The following is a 21,339-nucleotide window of genomic DNA, read 5'->3' as shown; positions in this document are numbered from 1 at the left end:
CTGCGCCAGCGCGCTTTTAAACGCCCAAATGCACATTCCACCACCATTCGGCACTTGCTCAGCCTGTAGTTGAACAGGTCCTGACTCCTGTCCAGGCTGCCTGTGTACGGCTTCATGAGCCATGGCATTAAGGGGTAGGCTGGGTCCCCAAGGATCACGATAGGCATTTCAACATCCCCAACGGTTATTTTCTGGTCCGGGAAGAAAGTCCCTTCCTCCAGCTTTCGAAACAGAACAGAGTGCCTGAAGACGCGAGCATCATGTACCCTTCCCGGCCAGCCCACGTTGATGTCGGTGAAACGTCCCTTGTGATCCACCAGGGCTTGCAGCAGCATTGAAAAGTACCCCTTGCAGTTTATGTACTCGGTGGCTTGGTGCGCCGGTGCCAAGATAGGGATATGGGTTCCGTCTATCGCCCCACCACAGTTTGGGAATCCCATTGCAGCAAAGCCATCCACTATGTCCTGCACGTTTCCCAGAGTCACTACCCTTGATATCACCAGGTCTCTCATTGCCCTGGCAGCAATGAGCAGCCCCCACAGTAGATTTGCCCACTCCAAATTGATTCCCGACTGACCGGTAGCTGTCTGGCGTTGCAAGCTTCCACAGGGCTATCGCCACTCGCTTCTCAACTGTGAGGGCTGCTCTCATCCTGGTATTCTGGCGCTTCAGGGCAGGGGAAAGCAAGTCACAAAGTTCCATGAAAGTGCCCTTACGCATGCGAAAGTTTCGCAGCCACTGGGCATCGTCCCAGACCTGCAACACGATGCGGTCCCACCAGTCGGTGCTTGTTTCCCGGGTCCAGAATCGGCGTTCCACGGCATGAACCTGCCCCAGTAACACCATGATTTCCACATTGCTGGGGCCTGTGTCTTGTGAGAGGTCCATGTCAATTTCCTCATCACTATCGTCGCCGCGCTGCAATCGCCTCCTCCCCCTCAGCTGGTCCTGGTTTTGCTTTGGCATGTCCAGGCTCTGCATATACTCCAGGACAATGCGCGTGGTGTTCATAGTGCTCATAATTGCCGTGGTGATCTGAGCGGGATCCATGATCCCAGTGATAGCTATGGCGTCTGGTCTGAAAAAAGGCGCGAAACTAGTATCTAAAGACCAGGGGAAGAATGGAGGGAGGGAGGGAGGGGCGAGTGACGACATGGCGTACAGGTACAGGGAATTAAAATCAAGAAAGGTGGCTGTGCATCAGGGAGAAATACAAACAACTGTCACACAGAATGCACCCCCCCGAGATTGAACTCCTAAGCCTGGGTTTAGCGGGCTGTTGATTTGACGGAGGGAAGGAAATGAATACAGAACAAATCTATTTTTTACATCTTAAGACGACAGTGCAGCATGACTGATAGCCCTCGGCATTTTCTGGGCGCTTGGCAGCAAATACTGGGCGCGTACCAGTATGATGATGATGGATACCAATCATAATATACTATTTATTGCCAAAAGGCAAGGGGTTGCTGCTGTGTAGCAATGTAACCCTACGTGTGCCAGCCACATCTCTGCCAGCACCCAGATCGCCCTCGGCCTTTTCTGGGTGCTTAGCAGACAGTACTTGGCAGAAAATAGTATACTACGACTGGTAGCCATCATTGTCCAACGAGGACGGTTAAAGGCAACGGGTTGCTGCTGTGTAGCAATGTAGCCCCACGTGTGCCAGCCATATGTCTGCCAGCACCCAGATCGCCCTCGGCCTCTTCTGGGTGCTCAGCAGACAATACTTGGCAGAAAATAATATACTATGACTGATATCCATGATTGTCCGACAAGGACGGTTACCAGTCGTAATAAACCATCTACTGCCAAAAGGCAAGGGGCTGGTGCAATGCAGCCCTACGGCTGCCAGCCCCACAGCTACCAGCATCCCGATCGCCGATGAAGGCTACCACTCATGCTGCACCGTCTACCGCCAAAAGGCAGTTATCTGCTGCTGCTGTGTAGCAATGCAGTCCCACGTCTGCCGGCACCCGGAAGACATATGGTGACGGTGAGCTGAGCTGAGCGGGCTCCATGCTTGGTGTGGTATGTTGTCTGCACAGGTAACCCAGGTAAAAAGGCGCGAATCTATTGTCTGCCGTTGCTGTGACGGCGGGGGAGGGGCCTGACGCAATGTACCCAGAACTCCCCGCGGCACTGTTTTGCATCATTTGGGCATTGCGATCTCAACCCATAATTCCAATGGGCGCCGGAGACTGCCGGAGACTGCGGGAACTGTGGGATAGGTACCCATAGTGCAATGCGCCGGAAGTCGACGCTAGCCTCGGTACTGTGGACACGGTCCGTCGACTTCATGCACTTAGAGCATTTTATGTGGGGACACACACAATCGGCTGCATACAACCGGTTTCTATAAAACCGGCTTCTATAAATCCGACCTAATTTTGTAGTGTAGACATAGCCTAACATGTGGTTTTAATGTAGCCAGTGTTTTAAACTGAAAATAAATCACTCCTTTGGTGGAATTCTGTCCTCATTTTTTTAGCACAACATGTGGTTTAAATGTCTAAAAGGAAAAGTGATATAAATTCCAGCACATAAGGTCTCTACTACAGTACTGATAATTTATAACTCTATCTCTAATATTTGAATTATCATAAAAGCATGCCAGAGAGAGATAAATTCTCCAAACAACTTGTCCGCCACCCTGTTCCTGAACATCTCTGCCTTCTAAAGCCTTCATATTTGCAGTCAATTTAATACTCCTAGACTTTACAGCGATCAACTTTAATGGAATAGAAAACTCAAGTTTGAAGTCTGCTGTTTCTTGGATTATTTAACTATAGGAAGCATTTGAAGGTTAGTAGCATGGAATTACAGTCCCTCTCTAAACTCCAAAGCAAACCTGGTAGAAAGCTCTCTTATCAAGTTAAGCAGCTGAAACAGTCAAAATATTATTCCAGATACATCCTTGTAAATTATTCTGCTTTATTGATTTATCAAGATTTACTATAGCACATGGAAGAACTGTGATTCAGTTAAAGCTGGGGATATGATACAAACTTATAAAAGTGAGGAAATATAAAAGGACAGACAAGATAAAAAAAATCATATAAAAATATCATATCTGTATTACTAATGACATATTAGATTATCAAAACAGATGGGCTAAACTCATCCCAAGTGCAACTTCATTAAAGTCATATTATTATTCAATTCTTAAAGTCTTCTTATGGTAAAGCCTAGAGGCCTCAGCCAAAAAGCAGATCCTGTAGTGCAATGTGCTGTGTAGGCACATAGTGAGAGACAGTCCTTGCCACAGAGGGCAATACTTGAGACAGACAAAGAGTGGGAGCAAGGATGTATTTTAGCCCCATTTACAGAGGGGGAATTGAGGCACAGAGAAGTCAAATGATTTGCCAAAGGTCACACAGGAAGTTTGTGGCAGAGCTGAGGTCTCCTGGCCCAGTGTCTTTACCCCAAAATCATCCTTTCACTTGAGCTACAACAGGGTGATTTTGGATTTAAATACTTACCTATCTTGGACTGTGAACTTAGGTTAAAATACTACGGTAATTACCTCGCAGGTGCATTCTGAGGAGAAATTACTTCATAGGCCTGGTTCTAATCATTGTTACGCCTGGTGTAAATCAGGAGCAACTCTACTGACGTGAATGGTGTCCTACTGGTGTAGAAGAGTATGAGATCAGCAGCAAGTCACTGTCTGTGAGGCACGTGGAAGATGAAAAGCATCATATAATGCTAAGTAGCATTTTTAGACAAATCTTGCACCCTCACAATGCTATTGTATTTGGGTTGCCAGCTCTACAAAGAGAAACATTTTTTAAAAGAATCTGTTTTCACTTAACAACTCTTTGAAAACATTTAATGAAAAATCCTCTCAACGCTAAAGGCCTGAATCAGCTGCTGGTTCGTGAGAGGTTTCCCACTGAACTCAGTCTAGCTCCCGTCTCATGTATGGATTGGGAACCAATCCAATAGTAATAGACAGGCCCAAGTTGGAGTTCAGTATGTGGAGTGGGTGAAAGATCATTTGGTTCTAGCCCCTGTAAAAAGTTGAGGCCTTATCTGCCCAGATTCGGACAATAGAAACCCCTATACTGCAAACAGTTTACGCACACGTGTAATTTTAAATCAAGCAAGTTGTGTCATTGGGTGTGATTCTTATCTCTGCTCTGGCCCCTGTACATGAGGTAAATGGGCTGGAGCAGCATAAAGGCTGCCTAAACGCTCTGGTTCTAGCTGGGGGAGAATTCTCCTGGCACAGGAACTGAGAAAGACAGCAGCAGGCTGTCCTTTGAGCACCCCTTTGCAAGCGTGGTGCGGAGCCAGAGGGGCAGGCTGGGAGTGGGCAGCAGCACACAGTGCGGCAGAGATTCCGGGCAGTGCTATAATCCATAGGGCAGTCCAGGGAAGCTGCCAGAACTTAGCCCACCAGTGCTGTCTAAATTACCCCAGTGACCATTCTAGCCCCTGGAGCAGCCCACAGTGGGAGAGCGCAAATGGCTTAAAGCGACATTAGCCTCTATTTCCCCAGGTTTCAAGTACAGTAGCGAGCCTCTTAGGATATGTCTACACTGCACATTAGGCCCAGGCTCTGATTCAGGTTTGAGCCCAAGTCCCCCTCTCATCCACACACAAATCAGTCTGACTGGGGTCAGCAAGCACTCAGGACCCAGGTCCTGAGACTCTGGTAGGGGCATGGGTCACAGCCCAAGTCCTGCTGAGAATCAAGTTCAAGTCCTGCCATTTTTCAGTGTGGACACAGCTCAAACTGCAGACCTGAGTCAGAAGGTCTGTGTAGTGCAGGGGTAGGCAACCTAGGTCACGCGTGCGCGAGCTGATTTTCAGTGGCACTCACACTGCCCGGATCCTGGCCACCGGTCCGGGGGGCTCTGCATTTTAATTTAATTTTAAATGAAGCTTCTTAAACATTTTAAAAACCTTATTTACATTACATACAACAGTAGTTTAGTTATATATTATAGACTTATAGAAAGAGACCTTCTAAAAACGTTAAAATGTATTACTGACACGCGAAACCTTAAATTAGAGTGAATAAATGAAGACTCAGCACACCACTTCTGAAAGGTTGCCGACCCCTGGTGTAGTGCAATATAGATGCGTAACCATGGCTATAAGACCCAGGTCTAGCAATTGTTAACCCAGGTTTACAATGCAGTGTGGATGCTCAAGCACAGGCTTGGAAACACCATGTCGACAAGCCTGGGTCCCACCGACCCTGGTTTACAACGCAGTGTAGGCATACCCCTAAAGGCGCAGCATAGAATCTCACCCACTGGGTTCAATGGAGCTACTCCTGTGAGCAAAGGAAACCATGTGCATATTTATAGGATCTGGGACCAAATTCTCATAAATTTTTGAAAATTAGAAACATTTATCATTCCTTGTGCAACCAAAATACTACTGAAATCAATGAGAATTTGAAGTATGCAAGGAAATTCTTAATGTAGGATCAACCGTATAGTTAACAGAGGAATTACCCAGACTGGAACAGATTGCCACCCCATCTAATCCACTGTCCTGTCTCCAATAAAACAGTGTTTGATGCCTCTGGTCTAAGAGGAAGGGAAAAAACTATCACCTTTAATACAGCTGGCTAATTCTGCTATAATGTATCATGGAGAGAAAAAACCTGCCAGAAAAAAAAAGAAAAAAAAAAAAATATATATATATAATATATTCTATAAATATAAATATAAATCCAATATGAATTATATTTACAGCAAGTTTTGGGCTCCACGGGAAGATCTAATCCAAATTGTCTCACTGGAAATTAAACTGATTGCCAAAATAAGTAAATAAATACATCTTCTGCAAATGGGGTTTGATTTAGTCAATCCTGTATTTTTTCTTCATTGTTGGACGGTAATATGTGTGTTAAGTAAGATTAACAAAAATTAACAAAAATTTCCCAATCCACTGAGCAGCCTTCTCTTACTTTTAGGGGAGCTGACTGTGTTTGACATGGGTTACATATTTATACATAAAATATTATAATGGTTTGTTTATTTATTAATTTTATTATAGATTGAAAATCCCACTGAACAGACAGTAACATTTATCACTTAGAAAATGGTTAAACTTAATTATTTGTATTTAAAAAAACCCTGAGGGCTTTGCATAGGTGCTTAACTCTTCTTGTGCTGAACAGAAAGCTTTCCTAAATCCGTGCAGATTTGAACAAGCAGGTTTAGCATAGAAACACATAATCTAGATAACTGTAACTCTTATTGAAGGCTCCCATTTCTGGCTCTTGCCATCTTGCAGAGTGCCCAGATAATCTGACTTTTCCCTAAATAGTCCCCGTTTGTCATTTGAAAGTGTTCAGTATATCACTATATAGACATCAGCAGCAACTGAGACCCTAATTGAACAAGGTACTTAAGCACATGCCTAATTTTAAGCATGTGAATAGGCCCACTGAAGTTAATTGAACTACTCAGATGCTTCAAGTTAGGCATATAGTTATGTATCTCACTGAATTGGGGCTGGAATGAAGAGGTTTCTTTTCATTTTTCTTTCACTAATTGGTAAGTGCATGCATTATGTGTATCTGGTGTACTTCTAATTTTGGGAGAACATGCATTAATCAGTGAATATAATATTTCTGTGCTAAAAGTGTTTTCAATGTAACAGGCTTGTCTTTGGTATGTAAGGGTATATACTGCCCTCAGTTCATGCAGGAATCTCCAATGACACTGGATCTAAGCCTGTCTACAGCTCTAAGAGCTGATCACCACTAGGCTAAAAGACATATTTATCAGTATTCTAGAATGATAGGAAATATGTAACAAGTCACTTGTGCTTGAATCTCCTTGTTTCAAAGATCTGAAGACCAACCACGTTTTGCGAGTGGAGAGGGGGTGGATGTCTGCAGAGACATTTAACATGACACATTCACAACATTAAGACTTTGTACTTGCTGGTAATGATCATCCAAAGATTTCTGTCTTTTCATTTTTATTGCTGCATTCTGAATCTTAACAAGAAGGCAGCATTATCTTTGCTGAAACCCTCTTCTCTTGGCATCTAATGGAGGCAGGCACTGTGTTTTTCACATTTGCAACCACCAAGCAACTTAGATTGTTAAGCTTTAAGATAAAACAAGGAATGCTGTGGTGGAATCCTCCTTGGCACAAAAATATTCCTCTCTCTTTTGACTAAGTCTCATTTGACTAGATACAATGTGCCTAGAGGCATGCCAAGTATTCACAGTAAAATCTGAAACAGAAATCAACCTTAATTTTGGGTTTATTACAAACCCCAAACTCAGACCAGACCTTCTGAAAGGGGCACAAAGGTTCACAAATGTTTTGAATAAGCCTGACCAGGTTAATATGAATATGGGCCCATTTATGATTCTACATAAAAAAAAAAATCAGGAAAAATTCACAACTACGTGTGCTTTCAAGTCTTCATTGCTGCATTGGGGCTTCAGTCCTGGTAGTTTCAACTTAGTTTTGCTTTGAGATTTTAATTTTGTACAGAAACAGAGTGAAATTACATGGATTGAAATCAATAGAAAGTATTAGCAGAAACCTCTACTAAGTGGAACTGTTGAACTTTGAAGAGCTGTGACTATGGCTGAAAGTATATTTGACTATAAAGGAGAGTGTTTTTCGCTCCCTATTCCTGTGCATTCTGACTGACTTTAACAATCTTTGCATGAAGTTATAGTAATATGAAAAAGATGATACATTTGAGAATAAGATGGACCAAGAACAGAATACAGAGACGTTTAGATCTGCATCAGGATTTGAATTCTGTAATGTGCCACCAACTTACAGTTGAAAGTTACCTCCAGTAGGAAAATACTTCTAGAAAGAACTGGCCAACAACATTTTTTTCATATAAAATATCCTTTTTTAAAAAATTGGATTTTTTTTTTGTAAAATGTCTTCTCAATTTTTTGTGATCTTTTTTCAGTATTGTTTGTTTTTCATTTTGTGATCCCCCCCCCCATCATTTCAAAAATTGAATTCTTTTTTTTTCCCCAAAAAAACTTGCTGGGTGTGGGAAAAGGGTGAGGGAAACAAGTAAAAAGAATGGAGGGGAAAAGAAAAGAAGGAAAAAATGCAAGATGTAAAGTATATTACTTTTATGCTTGGGAAAATATGCTAAGCTTTCATTTTGATATACCAGGTGTTTGCGGTAACCTACAAAACCCTATCTGGGCCCAGTCCTAAGTCTATTGAGTTCAACAGTAAAAGAGACCAGTGCTCTTCCTATTAGCCCGTTCTTCAGCTAACAGACAACAGCAGCACTTCAGTTAAGAGTTCCTACGTTTGATTGTCGTGGGACTACAGACAAAGTATTTTCATTGGAGGGCCCTCAACCTTGGAATTCCCCCCATTGGTCCAACAAAGCCTGAGTTGTTTGACCTACTAAGCCAAGATGCAAGTTCTATCTTTTTAGTCAGGCTGTTAGCAGAAGGTGAAGGATTGGTAAGGTTGGATGGCTCCGCCCAAGTTTATTTTTCATAATGTTAAAGTAGTAGCATAAAATTCACATTCTCAGAGAAACACTCAATAGTGATATCCTGCTTTCCCTACATGTAGGGAATGTCACAGCTGAATAGTAATATTAGAATCTGAAGAGAAAAGTTTACCTTACTGAAGTGTATGCTGTAAATTTCCCTGTGTTTGGAGACTTGCAAGGAGTGCATTCTACAACTAATAAGTAAGAGTGACAAACTTTTTTCACCACTACCAAGAACTTTAATTCTTTTAGTGTTACTGAAATGCTCTATGTCCCTCTTTCTGGGAAAATAGCAAAATATTTTATGTGAAATTCCACACATATTTTTATATGTGTTTCAATTCTTTATGTGAATCTGAAAATGAAGAGAGTACCCTTTGTTATGTCTATGATAGCCCATAAAAGGAGGACATTTTTAAACAGTAAGGCTCTTTAAGATATCATAAATTAGTTAAGCTAAACATCAGCTGTATAGGGTTTCCCATAGAGAAAGGGATCTACATCATTACAGAGAAATAGCAATGATATTATTTGTGATGGCTGTCTGGGTTGTGCTTATTTAGCAGTGAGACACTGCAGGTATAGCCTTTGTAACGAATTAATATAGCTATACTTGCTATGCCTGGAGCGCACACTACCACCTCATGGGTGTTGAGGAACTCCAGGACAGAGTTGAGGCACATTGGCAGGATTGTATAGGCACACTTACTTTGCCATTGTCCAGAATGAACTTGTGAAATGGATACAGGCTATTAGTCAATCACTATCTGTCACATTAACTTAAAAATAAATGGAAAGAGGAAAAAAAGAATCTTCTTGCTATTATTGAAAAACAAATATAATTATTATCTTGGGTGCATAACTCTGCAAATCTTACAGCTCCTTTTCAAGTAAAAACACCTATTAAAGCCAATGGGTGTTTGTCTGAGTAAGCACTCCAGGACCTGGCCCCATAGGAGCTTGTGTGTACCATCACTGACAACTAAACTGAAAGTTCTACTGGTGTCTAGAATTCAAAAGCAAACATCGCATACTCTCTTCAGCTTCCTCATGCTTAGAGCCCTACCAAATTCAGGGTCCACTTTAGTCAATTTCATGGTCATGGGATTTTAAAAATCGTAAATTTCATGATTTCAGCTATTTAAATTTAAAATTTCACAGTGTTGTAATTGTAGGGATCCTGACCCAAAAAGGAGTTTAGGGGTAGTTGCAATACTGCTATCCTTACTTCTGCGCTGTTGCTACTGGCGGTGGCACTGCCTTCAGAGCTGGACAGCTGGTGAGCCGCAGCTGCTGGCTGGGAGCCCAGCTCTGAAGGCAGAGCCGTCACCAGCAGCAGTGCAGAAGTAAGGGTGGCAATACCGTGACCCTCCTAAAATAACCTTGCCACCCCCCTGCAAATCCCTCTTGTGTCAGGACCCCCAATTTGAGAAATGCTGGTCTCCCCCATGAAATCTGTATAGTATAGGGCAGAGGTTGGCAACCTGTGGCACACATGCCAATGGTGGCACGCGGGCTGATTTTAAGTGGCACACTGCTGCCAGCCAGGGTCCCGGCTGCCAGCCCCACTCAGCCTGCTGCCAGCCTGGATTACGGAAGTGGGTTGAGCGGGGCCAGCAGCTGGGACCCTGGCTGGCAGGGGCCAGCGGACGGAACCCAGGCCGGCAGCGGGCTGAGCAGGGCCGGTGGCCAGGACCCTGGCTGGTAGGGGCTGGCAGATGGAACCCCAGACCGGCAATGGGATGAGCCGCTCAGCCCGCTGCCAGTCTGGGGTCCTGGCCACCGGCCCCTTGCCAGCCAGGGTCCCGGCCACTGGCCCCGCTCAGCCCGCTGCCGGCCTGGATGGACGGAACCTGGACAGCAGCAGGCTGAGCGGGGCCGGTGACCGGGACCCTGGCTGGCAGGGGCCGGCGAACGGAATCCCAGACCGGCAGCGGGCTGAGCGGCTCAGCCCACTGCTGGTCTGGGGTTCTGTCTGCCACCCACGCTGCTGATCTGGCATGCAAAACCGTTTACTGTCACGCAAAACCTTAAATTAATGAAGACTTGGCACACCACTTCTCAAAGGTTGCCGACCCCTGGTATAGAGTAAAAGCACACAAAAGACAAAAATTTCATTGGGGGTAGTGGGGGGAGACCAGATTTCATGGTCCATGACGCGTCTTTCATAGCCGTGAATTTGGTAGGGCCCTACTTATGCCCAATTTCCTCAACCTTCCAGAACTTATGTAGAAAGACCTTGAATATTTAAAGAACACTAAACTGATGCAGGCTGAAGTAAAGTGCTACTTGTTTCAATCCACCCTTATAGCATCTGTAAAACTGAAAAATGAACTGCTGCTGTCAATTATTCATTAGTCTCTTGACAATACACCAGAAAGAAAAAGCTGTTTTTTCTCACTGGATACTTCTGTTTTAGATATTGCTCACTTTGAGACAAGATACAGCAGCCTGACAGTGTTTGGAGACTTGATACTTGACGAAGCTGAGATGTGAGATGAAGAGATGTCTGTCAAGTACTAAAATGTTCATTTTCAATTGACATTAACAGTTTCTGGTCTCTGAAAAAAAAAATTATTGATCCTCTCACAACAGAGCAAGATTCCCACTAATCTACTTATGACTAAGGCTGGATGTTTGACATCTCCAAAAAAATGGAAAAAGAAGGTTTTGTAACAGAAACTGTCTCTCCCCAACCAAATTTTAGTTTAAATATTAATATACATGTATTGTTTGTCACAGAAAATTATGAAAAGTCAAACAAATATATATTTTACAATACAAAGTAATTGAATAACCTAAAACCATTTGAAAACCACAACACTAGAAATATATAAACTCACATTTTCAAAATTCATGGATGGAGCCATGTTCAGTAATGAGCTAACCAGAGTAATAAGACTAATGCAAAAGTCCTATACAAGATAATAGAGATGAAACCAATAGTTCTATAGAAATGATTCTAAAGACCCTAAGAATCTAATAGAGAATTTGCACAACCTTTGTATATATTTTTGAATCAGGAAATAGAATTTTACAGCAGAAATATGATTATCTACTAAATGCTACAGGATGGTTCTAAAACCTATAGGACTGTTCTATAAGGGAAAGGCCATGATTTTTTATGAAACAAATCTTGTCACAGATTTTATTATACAGCACAGTTTCTGCCACAAACATACAGCCCTATGTTATTGTCAGATAAATAAATAAATACAAATTAAATATCAAGAATAAGGCCCTGATCCAGCAAAGCACATGCTTAGCTTAAAGCATAGGAGCAGTATAATTGAAGTCAAAGGACCTACTCATATGCTTACAATTTAAAATGTGATTAAGTGTTTGGCTGGTTCTGGGCCTGGATATCCAGACTCTGAAGACCAATCACCAAGTTTTCACTTAAGGCAATGGATGTTTTGCCTGAGTGAGGACTAAAAAGTTCAGGTTAAGCCCCACTATACAGCATCTTTCATCCAAAACTCTCAAAACAATTTATACACGTTAATGAAGTCTCACAACATCTGTGCTAGGTACTGTTAGGTGCCCATTGTACAGGTGGGTAAAAGAGATAGACACACTGAGTTATTCAGTGTCATACTCAGAGTAGATGCAAATCCAGGAATAAAATACAGAAATCTTATCCCCAGTCCCATACTCTAGTTACTAGACAATATTCCTTCCTTTAAATATAAAGCAGGAAGAAATGGGGGCTTGCCTCCAAAGGCTGGAGTGCAGCGGATAGAAACAGACACAGCAGTGCGAATTGGAACGAAGGCATTACTGCCTAAGATCAGATTTTTCAGGATCCCTCTGCTTCCAACTGAACCTGCCTCAAAAAATCTCAGGATTTTTGTGCCTCAACTGTGAAAATGCTATTGGGCAGAACAAAGCAGGATTAGAGAGATAGGTCCTCTCCAAGCAGCCTGAAAAGAAGTCAGCACTTGAGTTCTGGAGATCCATCACTATCTTGAGTCACTTACATTCCCCTGATTTATGATTTATTTTTCTGATTTATAAAAGACAAAACACATTTATGTTGCGTGTCTATTTGTTATGTGAAGAAAAGCCTGGGGGAGAGAAATGGAGGGATCAGCCAAGCTGAAAGGTGTCTCATTGTGGGCAAGCATAGAAGAAGGCTAGCCCAGGCTCCCTCCTCACCCTCCACAGCAGCATGGCTCTGGTGGATTTTTGATGCCATGGGAACCCACCTGCAACTCTCAGGGGGGCTTCAGTGGATGGAGAAAGTATTCATGCAGTCTAATGCAGAGGAGTTCTGTGCAGGATTGGTAGAGAATGAAGCCATGGAGAGAAGGTTTCACATAGCCCTACCCCCTTCCTCCACCACATATTTTCACTCCTCAGAAGCCATAGAGCTCTAAGGACAACACAAAGTCTTTGGGAAGTTTATGAGGGGATTAAAGATTAGGTCAGGGCAACATCCCACTTCCACATGGGCCAGCCACTTTTGATCCCTCCACAAGTGTAAACCATAGGGGATGATCTGGGTTCAGTTCTTAATTGAGCAAAATCCCCATTAACTACACGATTTTGCCCTTTGGCAGCATCCAGACAGCAGACTCCTGTGCTGTGCAAAGCTCCACTAACTATAAAGGGGCTCTGCGTGACTCAAGGGTCCAGATGACAGGATCTGGGGGTTGTTTGTAAACAATGTGACTTTTCTATTCCAATTATTTTTAAGTGCCGTATTTGTGTGTAATCAGGTACTCATTTTGGTCAGAATCAGGAAATGTTAGCTCATATGGTTCATATTTACCTACAGAGCATCAAGAGTCAATCCTGTAAAAGCACTGAGCACTCCTTCGAGGTTCCAAGACTCCTCAAATCACACTGACTTCAATAGAAGTTGAGGCACGTCAACCTCACAGGATCAGCACCTCAGAGGATCAATCCTCAGAGTAGAGTTCCAGGTTATACTGGTTATAACATTAGGCTTAAGTAAAGTATACCAGGACAGTCTTGTGAATAAGGCCCTGGACTACTGTCCAGGAAATCCAGGTGCAATCCCTGGTTCTATGACAGACTTCCTGTGTGACCTTCAGCCAGTCACTTAATCTCACTGTGTTTCAGTTGTCCATTTGTAAATAAGGATAACAATAGTTCCTTTCACCCACTCTTTTCTATTTAGATTGCAAACTCTTCAGGGCAGTCTCCTCCTATGTATATGTACATTGGGACCCGATCACGATTAGTGCTTCTTGGTTCAACTGTAACACAAATAATGATGCTTCTCAGCTCGCACCAATTTTCTTGCACAACCAAATGTCTGTTTCTAGTGAGGGAAGTTCAGAGTTTAGGTTTGGTTTGGAGAAGCATCCAAAAATGTGGCTGTTCATCTAAAGTTTATTCAAACTAGCTGAACCTCTTGAAGCTACAAAAGTGGGCTGGAAATATTACAAGAATCAGACTTCTCACAATGTTTCCAACACTTTGGCATCTGGTTCCAGCCTTGCCGGGAAGCATAAGAGTGCACAAAAATGAAAAATAAGAGAGAGAAAAATGAATTGCAGGGTTGTTGTTTTTCTTAACATTAGGCGTGTTCTAATTTTGGTCAAAGGTGGGTGTAAGGCTCACGAAGTACCTGTTTTCAGACCAGTTCATCCTCTCTTAACTTTATTATCTTAAAAAACAAAAATTCACACACAGCTATTTAAGTGCCTGTTACAGGCATGAAGGCACAGGGGACAGAAGTGGGAGAAAGGAGATGGGGATTAAAGTTCTGTCCGTAGTTTTATTGTCACATTTAAAATCCAAACTTAAAAATAGATTCCCCCCGGTGTTAAGGAATTCCCTTAAAAGTCAACTTTTCCTGGTAAATGAAACCTGAATAATTAACAAAAACAAAAGAGAAAACAATAAGCCCTTTAAAACAACGGTATCTCTGTAATTCCAGTCTTTTGAAAGTCTCAAAATAAATATATCAAGCAAATATTGATAACAGAATTGGACAAAGAAGAAAGTCACTGTGAATTCTTGGCTTTTGTGGGAGGAGAGATATGTCTGGGGCTAATATTTGGAGAAAGGAATGTGAGGAGACATTAATTTGAATTTGATTCAAATTTTATTGTGTATGTAAAAATATCCCAGTTTTGATTGTGTAAACAGGCATGTGAAAGGCTTAAGAGAAAATGCTGACTACAAGTTATTCAGCGAGGCTAGATGGCAGAAACTGTTACAAGAGCTCAGTGGATATGCTGACCTGAAACCAGAGCTGGTCACAGCATTTTGGACAAAAATGAAATTGCATCAAAGCCAAAATATTTCATGGAGATGTATCAGTTTTGCCAAAGTTTTAATTGGGAAGTTGTTGGGGGAGGGGGTAAGAGAGAGACTCAGTCCCTGCTCTGCCTGATTCAAAGTAATTCTGTTCGGAATCAGGCATGTATGGATTTGAACCTGAATCTCCCCCCCCCCCTTCCTGAATCGAGACACTCAGGTTTTGATCCAAAAACAGACATGTAAACAGAATTCAATTTTCATGAAAATGTTCTCAGTCAGCTCTACTAAAAACCTCTGCTCTTTCACTAATTAATCCATCACCTGCAACAACAAGCTCCGCTCCTCATAGGCAGTTGGCTGAAGTGGAGTCTTTCTCAGCACCTTCAGCAGAATGTTTGATCAGGGTTATCAAAGGTGACAGTGTAGCAAGATGGGAGGCAAAGATTGAAACTGCAGTGAGACCAGTTGGCCTCCCTTTTTCTGTGCTCAAACTTGTTTTCGCAACTTGAGTTATTTCAGAGGATTGCTGCCATGGGCAGGCGGGAAGTGGCATGTCACCGAACACCCCAAGGGTGTTTTGATTAAATTAAATATGAAATTAAAAGTGAAAATAGGAATAGTCTCTTTGTCACTGATATTCATCAAGTGTACACCTGGCACTTATGCCCCAAAGCAGTATAGCATCTATATAGAAAAATAAAATTTAAAGTTGAGTGAATTTCGTGCTCATTGAACTGAGAGACAAAAAGCACCACCTTGAGCTGTGTGTGACAACTAACGGTAATATTTAAGCTGCCCGAGCAGAGCTGGGGGGTCAGATGCCAGGATTACAATTGTGCTAAAATGCTATAGGTTAAAATGTACACAGCAATAAAGTACTTCTGCAAACTTTATATATCAACCAATTGCAGTAAAAATTTGCAAGCACTGCTAGAACTGATCCCCACAAGCTTTGCATAGGGAAATTCTATACATTTTTATAGGGGGGGAAAGAATTCTGTTGTTGCCCATTGTCAGTGCATTGGTAAATTGCATGGAAAAATAATTAAGAAAAGAGTATGCATAACACTTTACTTCACAGAGTGCATAGTGTTTTAAATATGTACAGTACACTAACACAAAGTGTTTACAATAATTCTTCCTGTTGTTAGTGGAAACAACAGGCACTTGGGCTCAAGTAACTCCATTATGTTTTCTTTGTTCATATAAGGAAGTAGATCCATCAGCTAATACAATGCTAGCATGATGTTTCGTCTAGGGGGAGGAGGAGACAGAATGTCTCTTAAAGCAATCTTGGTGCTTTAGAGGCTTGTTGGAGCTAATAGAGAGAGATGAAGTAGAAAATTGTCTCCAAGAGGTTGAGTCTGTGTGGTCTCAATCTTTTTGTTGTTATTAGAGAGTAAGGGAAGGTAAATCTTTGTGATCACCGCTATACTTATATTTAAAAAAAAAAAGAGCACTGAGCAGAAAAATCAAGCCCTGCATTTAAGAGAGGAAGCATGTCATAATTTCTCTAAGCATGCCAGCCCAAGGTCTCTATGACTCGGATTTGGAGGAATGAAAATGTGCATGTCTTAGATCACTAAATAATGGTATTGAAATGTTGGGACATCTGATTGCCCAGTGTCTATGAACTTAGGGGAGAAGGAGAACTAAACGAACAAATGAAGTAACTAGGGAAGGAGAATGAGGTGTTGCTGCCATCTCAGACTATTTCATTGGATTTCAAAACTAGCACAAATTTAAAAGACTTCTTTCTTGTCATTTAAACCCATGGATTTACCTCCTGGGTGATTATTTTTGTTTGTTAAATTGAATCAAAACCAAACATGTTTTTTCTAGCAAAAGGAATGTAATTAAGAAGTAGAAGAATGAGCCTGCCTGCCTCAATGGAAAGTACTGAAGGTGGTAGGCAGGACGCCTCAAACAGGATTCTGTTCGGTTCCTATTTCTGAGGTACAGGCAGGAAAATCCTAACTGTGGAGCCAGTCCAGCAAGGACTGGATCACTCTCCATTCTCATTTACTTCAGAGGGAATTATGGATGCTCATCACTTCACAGAATCAGGCTTGAAGAGAGGTGCACTTGTGTGTCTAAATAAATTAGGGTGATCAGACAGCAAATGTGAAAAATCGGGACGGGAGTGTGTGTGTGTGTGGGGGGGGCGGTAATAGGAGCCTAGATAAGAAAAAGACCCAAAAATCAGGGCTGTCCCTATAAAATCAGGACATCTGGTCACCCTAAAATAAATATGCAAAGAGTGTAAGAACACTTGCTTCAGGAAATTGCAAAGAATTGGAGGGAAATAAACAAAGACCTCAATCCTACAACATCTTGCACATAGGTAAACTGATGCAGCTATGCAGAGCCCTACTGACTTCAAAAGGGATCTTTCCAGGCATGGCAGTCCACCCATGCACAATAAATTGCAGCATCAGGCCAAAGAAAGTAACAGTGAGGATCCAATCCAACTCCCATTGAAGTCAATGAAAGTTGGAGCAGGCCCTAGATGAAGAAATGATCACATGATTGAACAGGTGACCACATAGGGACTATGGGTGGTATTTCCAAAAGCACCCAAGTGACTTAGGAATGCAGTTCCCATTCATTTTCAATGGGATATATGCTCCTAAGTTATTGAGACACTTTTGCAAATCCAACTCTAGAAGAAACCAATTTTGTTTCTAAAAATTAGGGATTTTAAGAAAAAGATATTTGAATTAATCTAACAAGAAAACTCAATTTTGTGAAACAAAAAGATGCTCAGCCCAGCCAAACACACGGATGCTTGAGATGCCAGGGGATCACCAAAATACTGGTGCCTAGCAGAGGAGGGTTCTCAACTAAAGATTTAACCATTTTGTATCGGAAACTTTGGGGGATACTTTCAAGTGGCTGCTTAAGACAAATATTTACTCATGGAAATGGTCCTTAGTGAATTTTTCATTGTAGCACAATTAATATGAAGATTCATCAGCCAGTAAAACACTGGAACAGAGGGCCTGATCCTGAAAGTTGTACTGCATGAATGGACATCTGCACTTGCAAAGGACAGCTTGCAGAATCCAGACCAAACATTATATTATCCCTATGATGCAATAAATAAAAATCAATTGCTTTGTAAGGAGTTGGGTTTATTTTATTTCTGTTGTGCTGACTGATGAATATTTGTATATAATATCATTATAATAACTTGCCCTTATAGAGTATCTTTCAGATGAGCATCTCATCACTTTACCAACTCCCCTCCCCCCCACATGGGAAAACCAGGCTACACTTGAACAAGATCACATAGCATGGGCCTGATGCAAACTCACTGAAATCAACAGAAAGACTGCCATTGACTTCAATAGGCTTTGCATCAGACCCCAAATCAGTGGCAGAGTTTAGAATAGGATCTAGACCTCCCATGCTTACCATACTTCGAGATATTTGGGTGACTTCTTGTCTAGTGGGGTTGAAACCATTCTCTTAAAACCCCACCGTTCCTGCTGATTATCAGGGTAAAACACCCCTAATTTCATTTAATTTTCTACATTATGAACACACCAGGCTTTGCAGTGCTTACCTTTGCAGTTGCCCCTATATGCAATTTCCAACTGAGGATCTTTGCATTTTGCTCGTTGAAATTCACAGCGGGACAGGAAAGTCCTTCCATCAGAAGCACAAAGTGATTTCTGAGGGGATCCTGCACAGTCCAGGCTGCATTCTCGGTCTTTGTCTTGGTCCACTCTCAAAAACTAGAAACAAAAACAAAATGGCATGAGACTTTGGGACGTTCACTCCAACAGTCAATGGTCATCAATGGCATGAAAAGCACTTCCTGATCACCTACTCCACAGAATATATGCAGGTGCACTCCAAAAAATGTTTAATTGTGTGCTAAATAATATATAATTTGGTGTTTCCTGAGTTTTGATGGTTCCGCGGTTAATGTGAAATACTAGTAATGAAAACATCTCTGCAGTGCATATTTAATGTATTATTTTAATTAGGGAAACTCTGAACATAAACAATCACTCTGGAGAGAAAGGAGGTTGCTCAGAGCCTTTACAGGCAAAAATACTGATATTGAAAAATTGAAACCCCCTTCAAAACAGAAATGAGGATTTACTGTGATCCATTAGCTACTTATAGTAGCCATGGGTGAGCCGCAACACTTTGAAAGGTTCAGATTCAGTCTGGATTCTTATATAAAACATGAGCTTCATTCTACAATAATGAACTAGTGATGTACCTGAGTGATAATGGCTGGACCTGCCTCCATCCAGCATGGGAGCCTTGATGCTACTGGCCTTCTTGTGCAAAATCCTTTCATCTCTGTGCAGAGCGGCCAGCACAGACTCATATACCAGCAACATCCAACGTAAATCCTCAAAAGGGTTATGTGAGTCCTAAGTGGTACGTGCAGTGGTCTTTTTCTGGCCCTACTGCACAGAGATGAATTTCACCCAGAGTAAAATGTCAGGCTACTTGATGCAGCATAAACTCCAGGATATATATCTGCCAGGGTTGGAAAGAGGCATATTATGGATTGTGGCTTCTTCCATGACCCCCAGCCTCAGCATACCCTTTTCCACTCTGCAGCAACTACCCCCCACAGATTTTGACTGGAGTGGCTTCTGCAGGCACATTGGGACAGAGACCACAAAGAATCATAGAATATCAGGATTGGAAGGGACCTCAGGAGGTCATCTAGTCCAACCCACTGCTCAAAGCAGACCAATCCCCAGACAGATTTTTACCCCAGTTCCCTAAATGGCCCCCTCAAGGATTGAACTCACAACCCTGGGTTTAGCAGGCCAATGCTCAAACCACTGAGTTATCCCTCCCCCCCCAGGACATCTGATCCCCGCTTCTGGGTCATCCAGCTTCCTCCAGTAATGGAGGTAGAGGGGAGCAAATATAGGCCATGATTGTAGTCTCTCTCTGTCAGGTTGTTCTAGCTATGAGTTACAACAGGTTAGAGAGAAATATTTTTTCTCTCTCTAATTTAATTCCCCAGTCACTTTGAACATGCTAAATGATCATCAGTTTGGATTTTAGTCTCCTACCAACTGCATATAACCTTACCGTAGTTCCTGGAACTGAGAAAAGCAGGATCTGCTTGCGCTGAAACACATTTCCCTAACCCTAACTAGTTTTTATGCCACTTTCACTTTCAGACAGAAATGAGCACGAAAGCATTTTATTTTCCAAGCATCAGAAGGGCTGGTGCCATGGGGATGGTGAAACCACTAAGTCCTCAAACAATTTTCTCTATCATTTTACTCTTTTCTGAATAAGCAAAAAGGTATGAAAGGCATGTAGTTACCAGTAGATAATCACCCTCCTGGGCATTACAAGTCACAGAGAAATGGACCTTAGAAAATGTCATCGACCAGCTGAAGTGTTGCCTTGGTTTTACAAAATGTGCAATGACGCTTTATGACTATTAATGTCCAATACAGGAAAGTTTAAAGCTTTAGGTTATGTATGCAGGCTAATGAGAGGGGAAAGCTTTGAGCAAGGAAGAGGAATAAGAGCAGAATTTGTGCATCCAAAGTACACAAGCCTCCAGATTTGCATACCTCCCTTTTCTGGAGGAAAGTGTCGGCTATATATAGCTCACCTTTATTTTAGTGAAGGAAAAAAAAAACAGTCATAAATCCACTTAATTGTCATGCTTAAACTCTGGTCTGTTTGCATTTCCTAGCACTTAAAGTGAGGAAATGCAGATGTCTTATGGTAAGACGTGATAATTATCATTTTCTGTAAATGGAGAGACAACCTCACAGCTTCCATTTAAAAAAACAAACCCTAATATTCATATGGTTGGAATTTGAGTGTAATTTTCACATTTTAGCAGCACAGGATCAAACAATAAAAGCATTCTTTTCCTACTCACAACACTCTTTTGGCTTGCTTTTTCCTTTTAAATAGTAATTAGCTTCAGGAGCAGATGATTCAGCTGACAGAGAAAAACCTATGCCGTATGTCTGCATTTTAGATATGTTTTTCCCCCCTCATAGTCGTTTGTATGTGTTTTTTTCTCTTGAGAGGTGCTTAGATACTGTGATGACAGGGAGAGTCACATAAATACCTAGATAAAGTCTCCACAGCTCCCACTTTAATTTATCTTACTTTACTGACTCACAGCAAAAGTAGTGGTAATGCAAACTTCCTCCACCCTGATGAGAATACAGATGAGAGGGTAGTTTGGTCTCCTTCCTCATCCAGCACTTGATCCCTTTAAGTCAATGACAAGGCTTCCCAGGAGAAAAAGAATGGACTGGGGCTTTTGAAGGGGAAATCAGGCGATTTGGATTCAAGCCCCTGCTCTGCCACAGACTTCCTGTGTGGCCTTGGCAAAACCACAACAATTAATCTCTGTCCCGCAATTCCCCCATCTGTAAAATCTGGATGATAGTACTTCTTTTCTCTATCTGGGAATCTCACATGCCCCCCACCACTGTAACATCTGAGTGCATCTCAAGCTTCACAACCCCCCTGTTATAGGGAAATGCTATGTCCCCATTTTACAGATTAGGAACGGAGATGTAGAGACCCAGATCCACAAAGGGATTTAGACATTACAATGCTGAGCAATATCTAACTTTTAGGAGATTTTAGAAAAATCACAGGAACAACACT

The 21,339-nt window shown here is 42.1% G+C and overlaps 1 protein-coding gene across 1 annotated transcript in view; it reads right to left on the bottom strand.

Moving 5' to 3' along the window:
- The window catches only part of SMOC2 (SPARC related modular calcium binding 2), a 179,777-nt gene that overhangs the window by 103,115 nt on the left and 55,323 nt on the right, over positions 1 to 21,339 (bottom strand). The window contains exon 2 of the mRNA XM_065401531.1: positions 18,275 to 18,446. Coding sequence (XP_065257603.1) covers positions 18,275 to 18,446 — 172 coding nt within the window. The remainder of the gene's footprint in view (positions 1 to 18,274; positions 18,447 to 21,339) is intronic.

This window comes from Emys orbicularis, chromosome 3 (assembly GCF_028017835.1).
Source record: "Emys orbicularis isolate rEmyOrb1 chromosome 3, rEmyOrb1.hap1, whole genome shotgun sequence".
NCBI lineage: Eukaryota > Metazoa > Chordata > Testudines > Emydidae > Emys > Emys orbicularis.
Note: the sequence above shows the minus strand (reverse complement) of the source record. Positions and strands in the feature narration are given on the sequence as shown.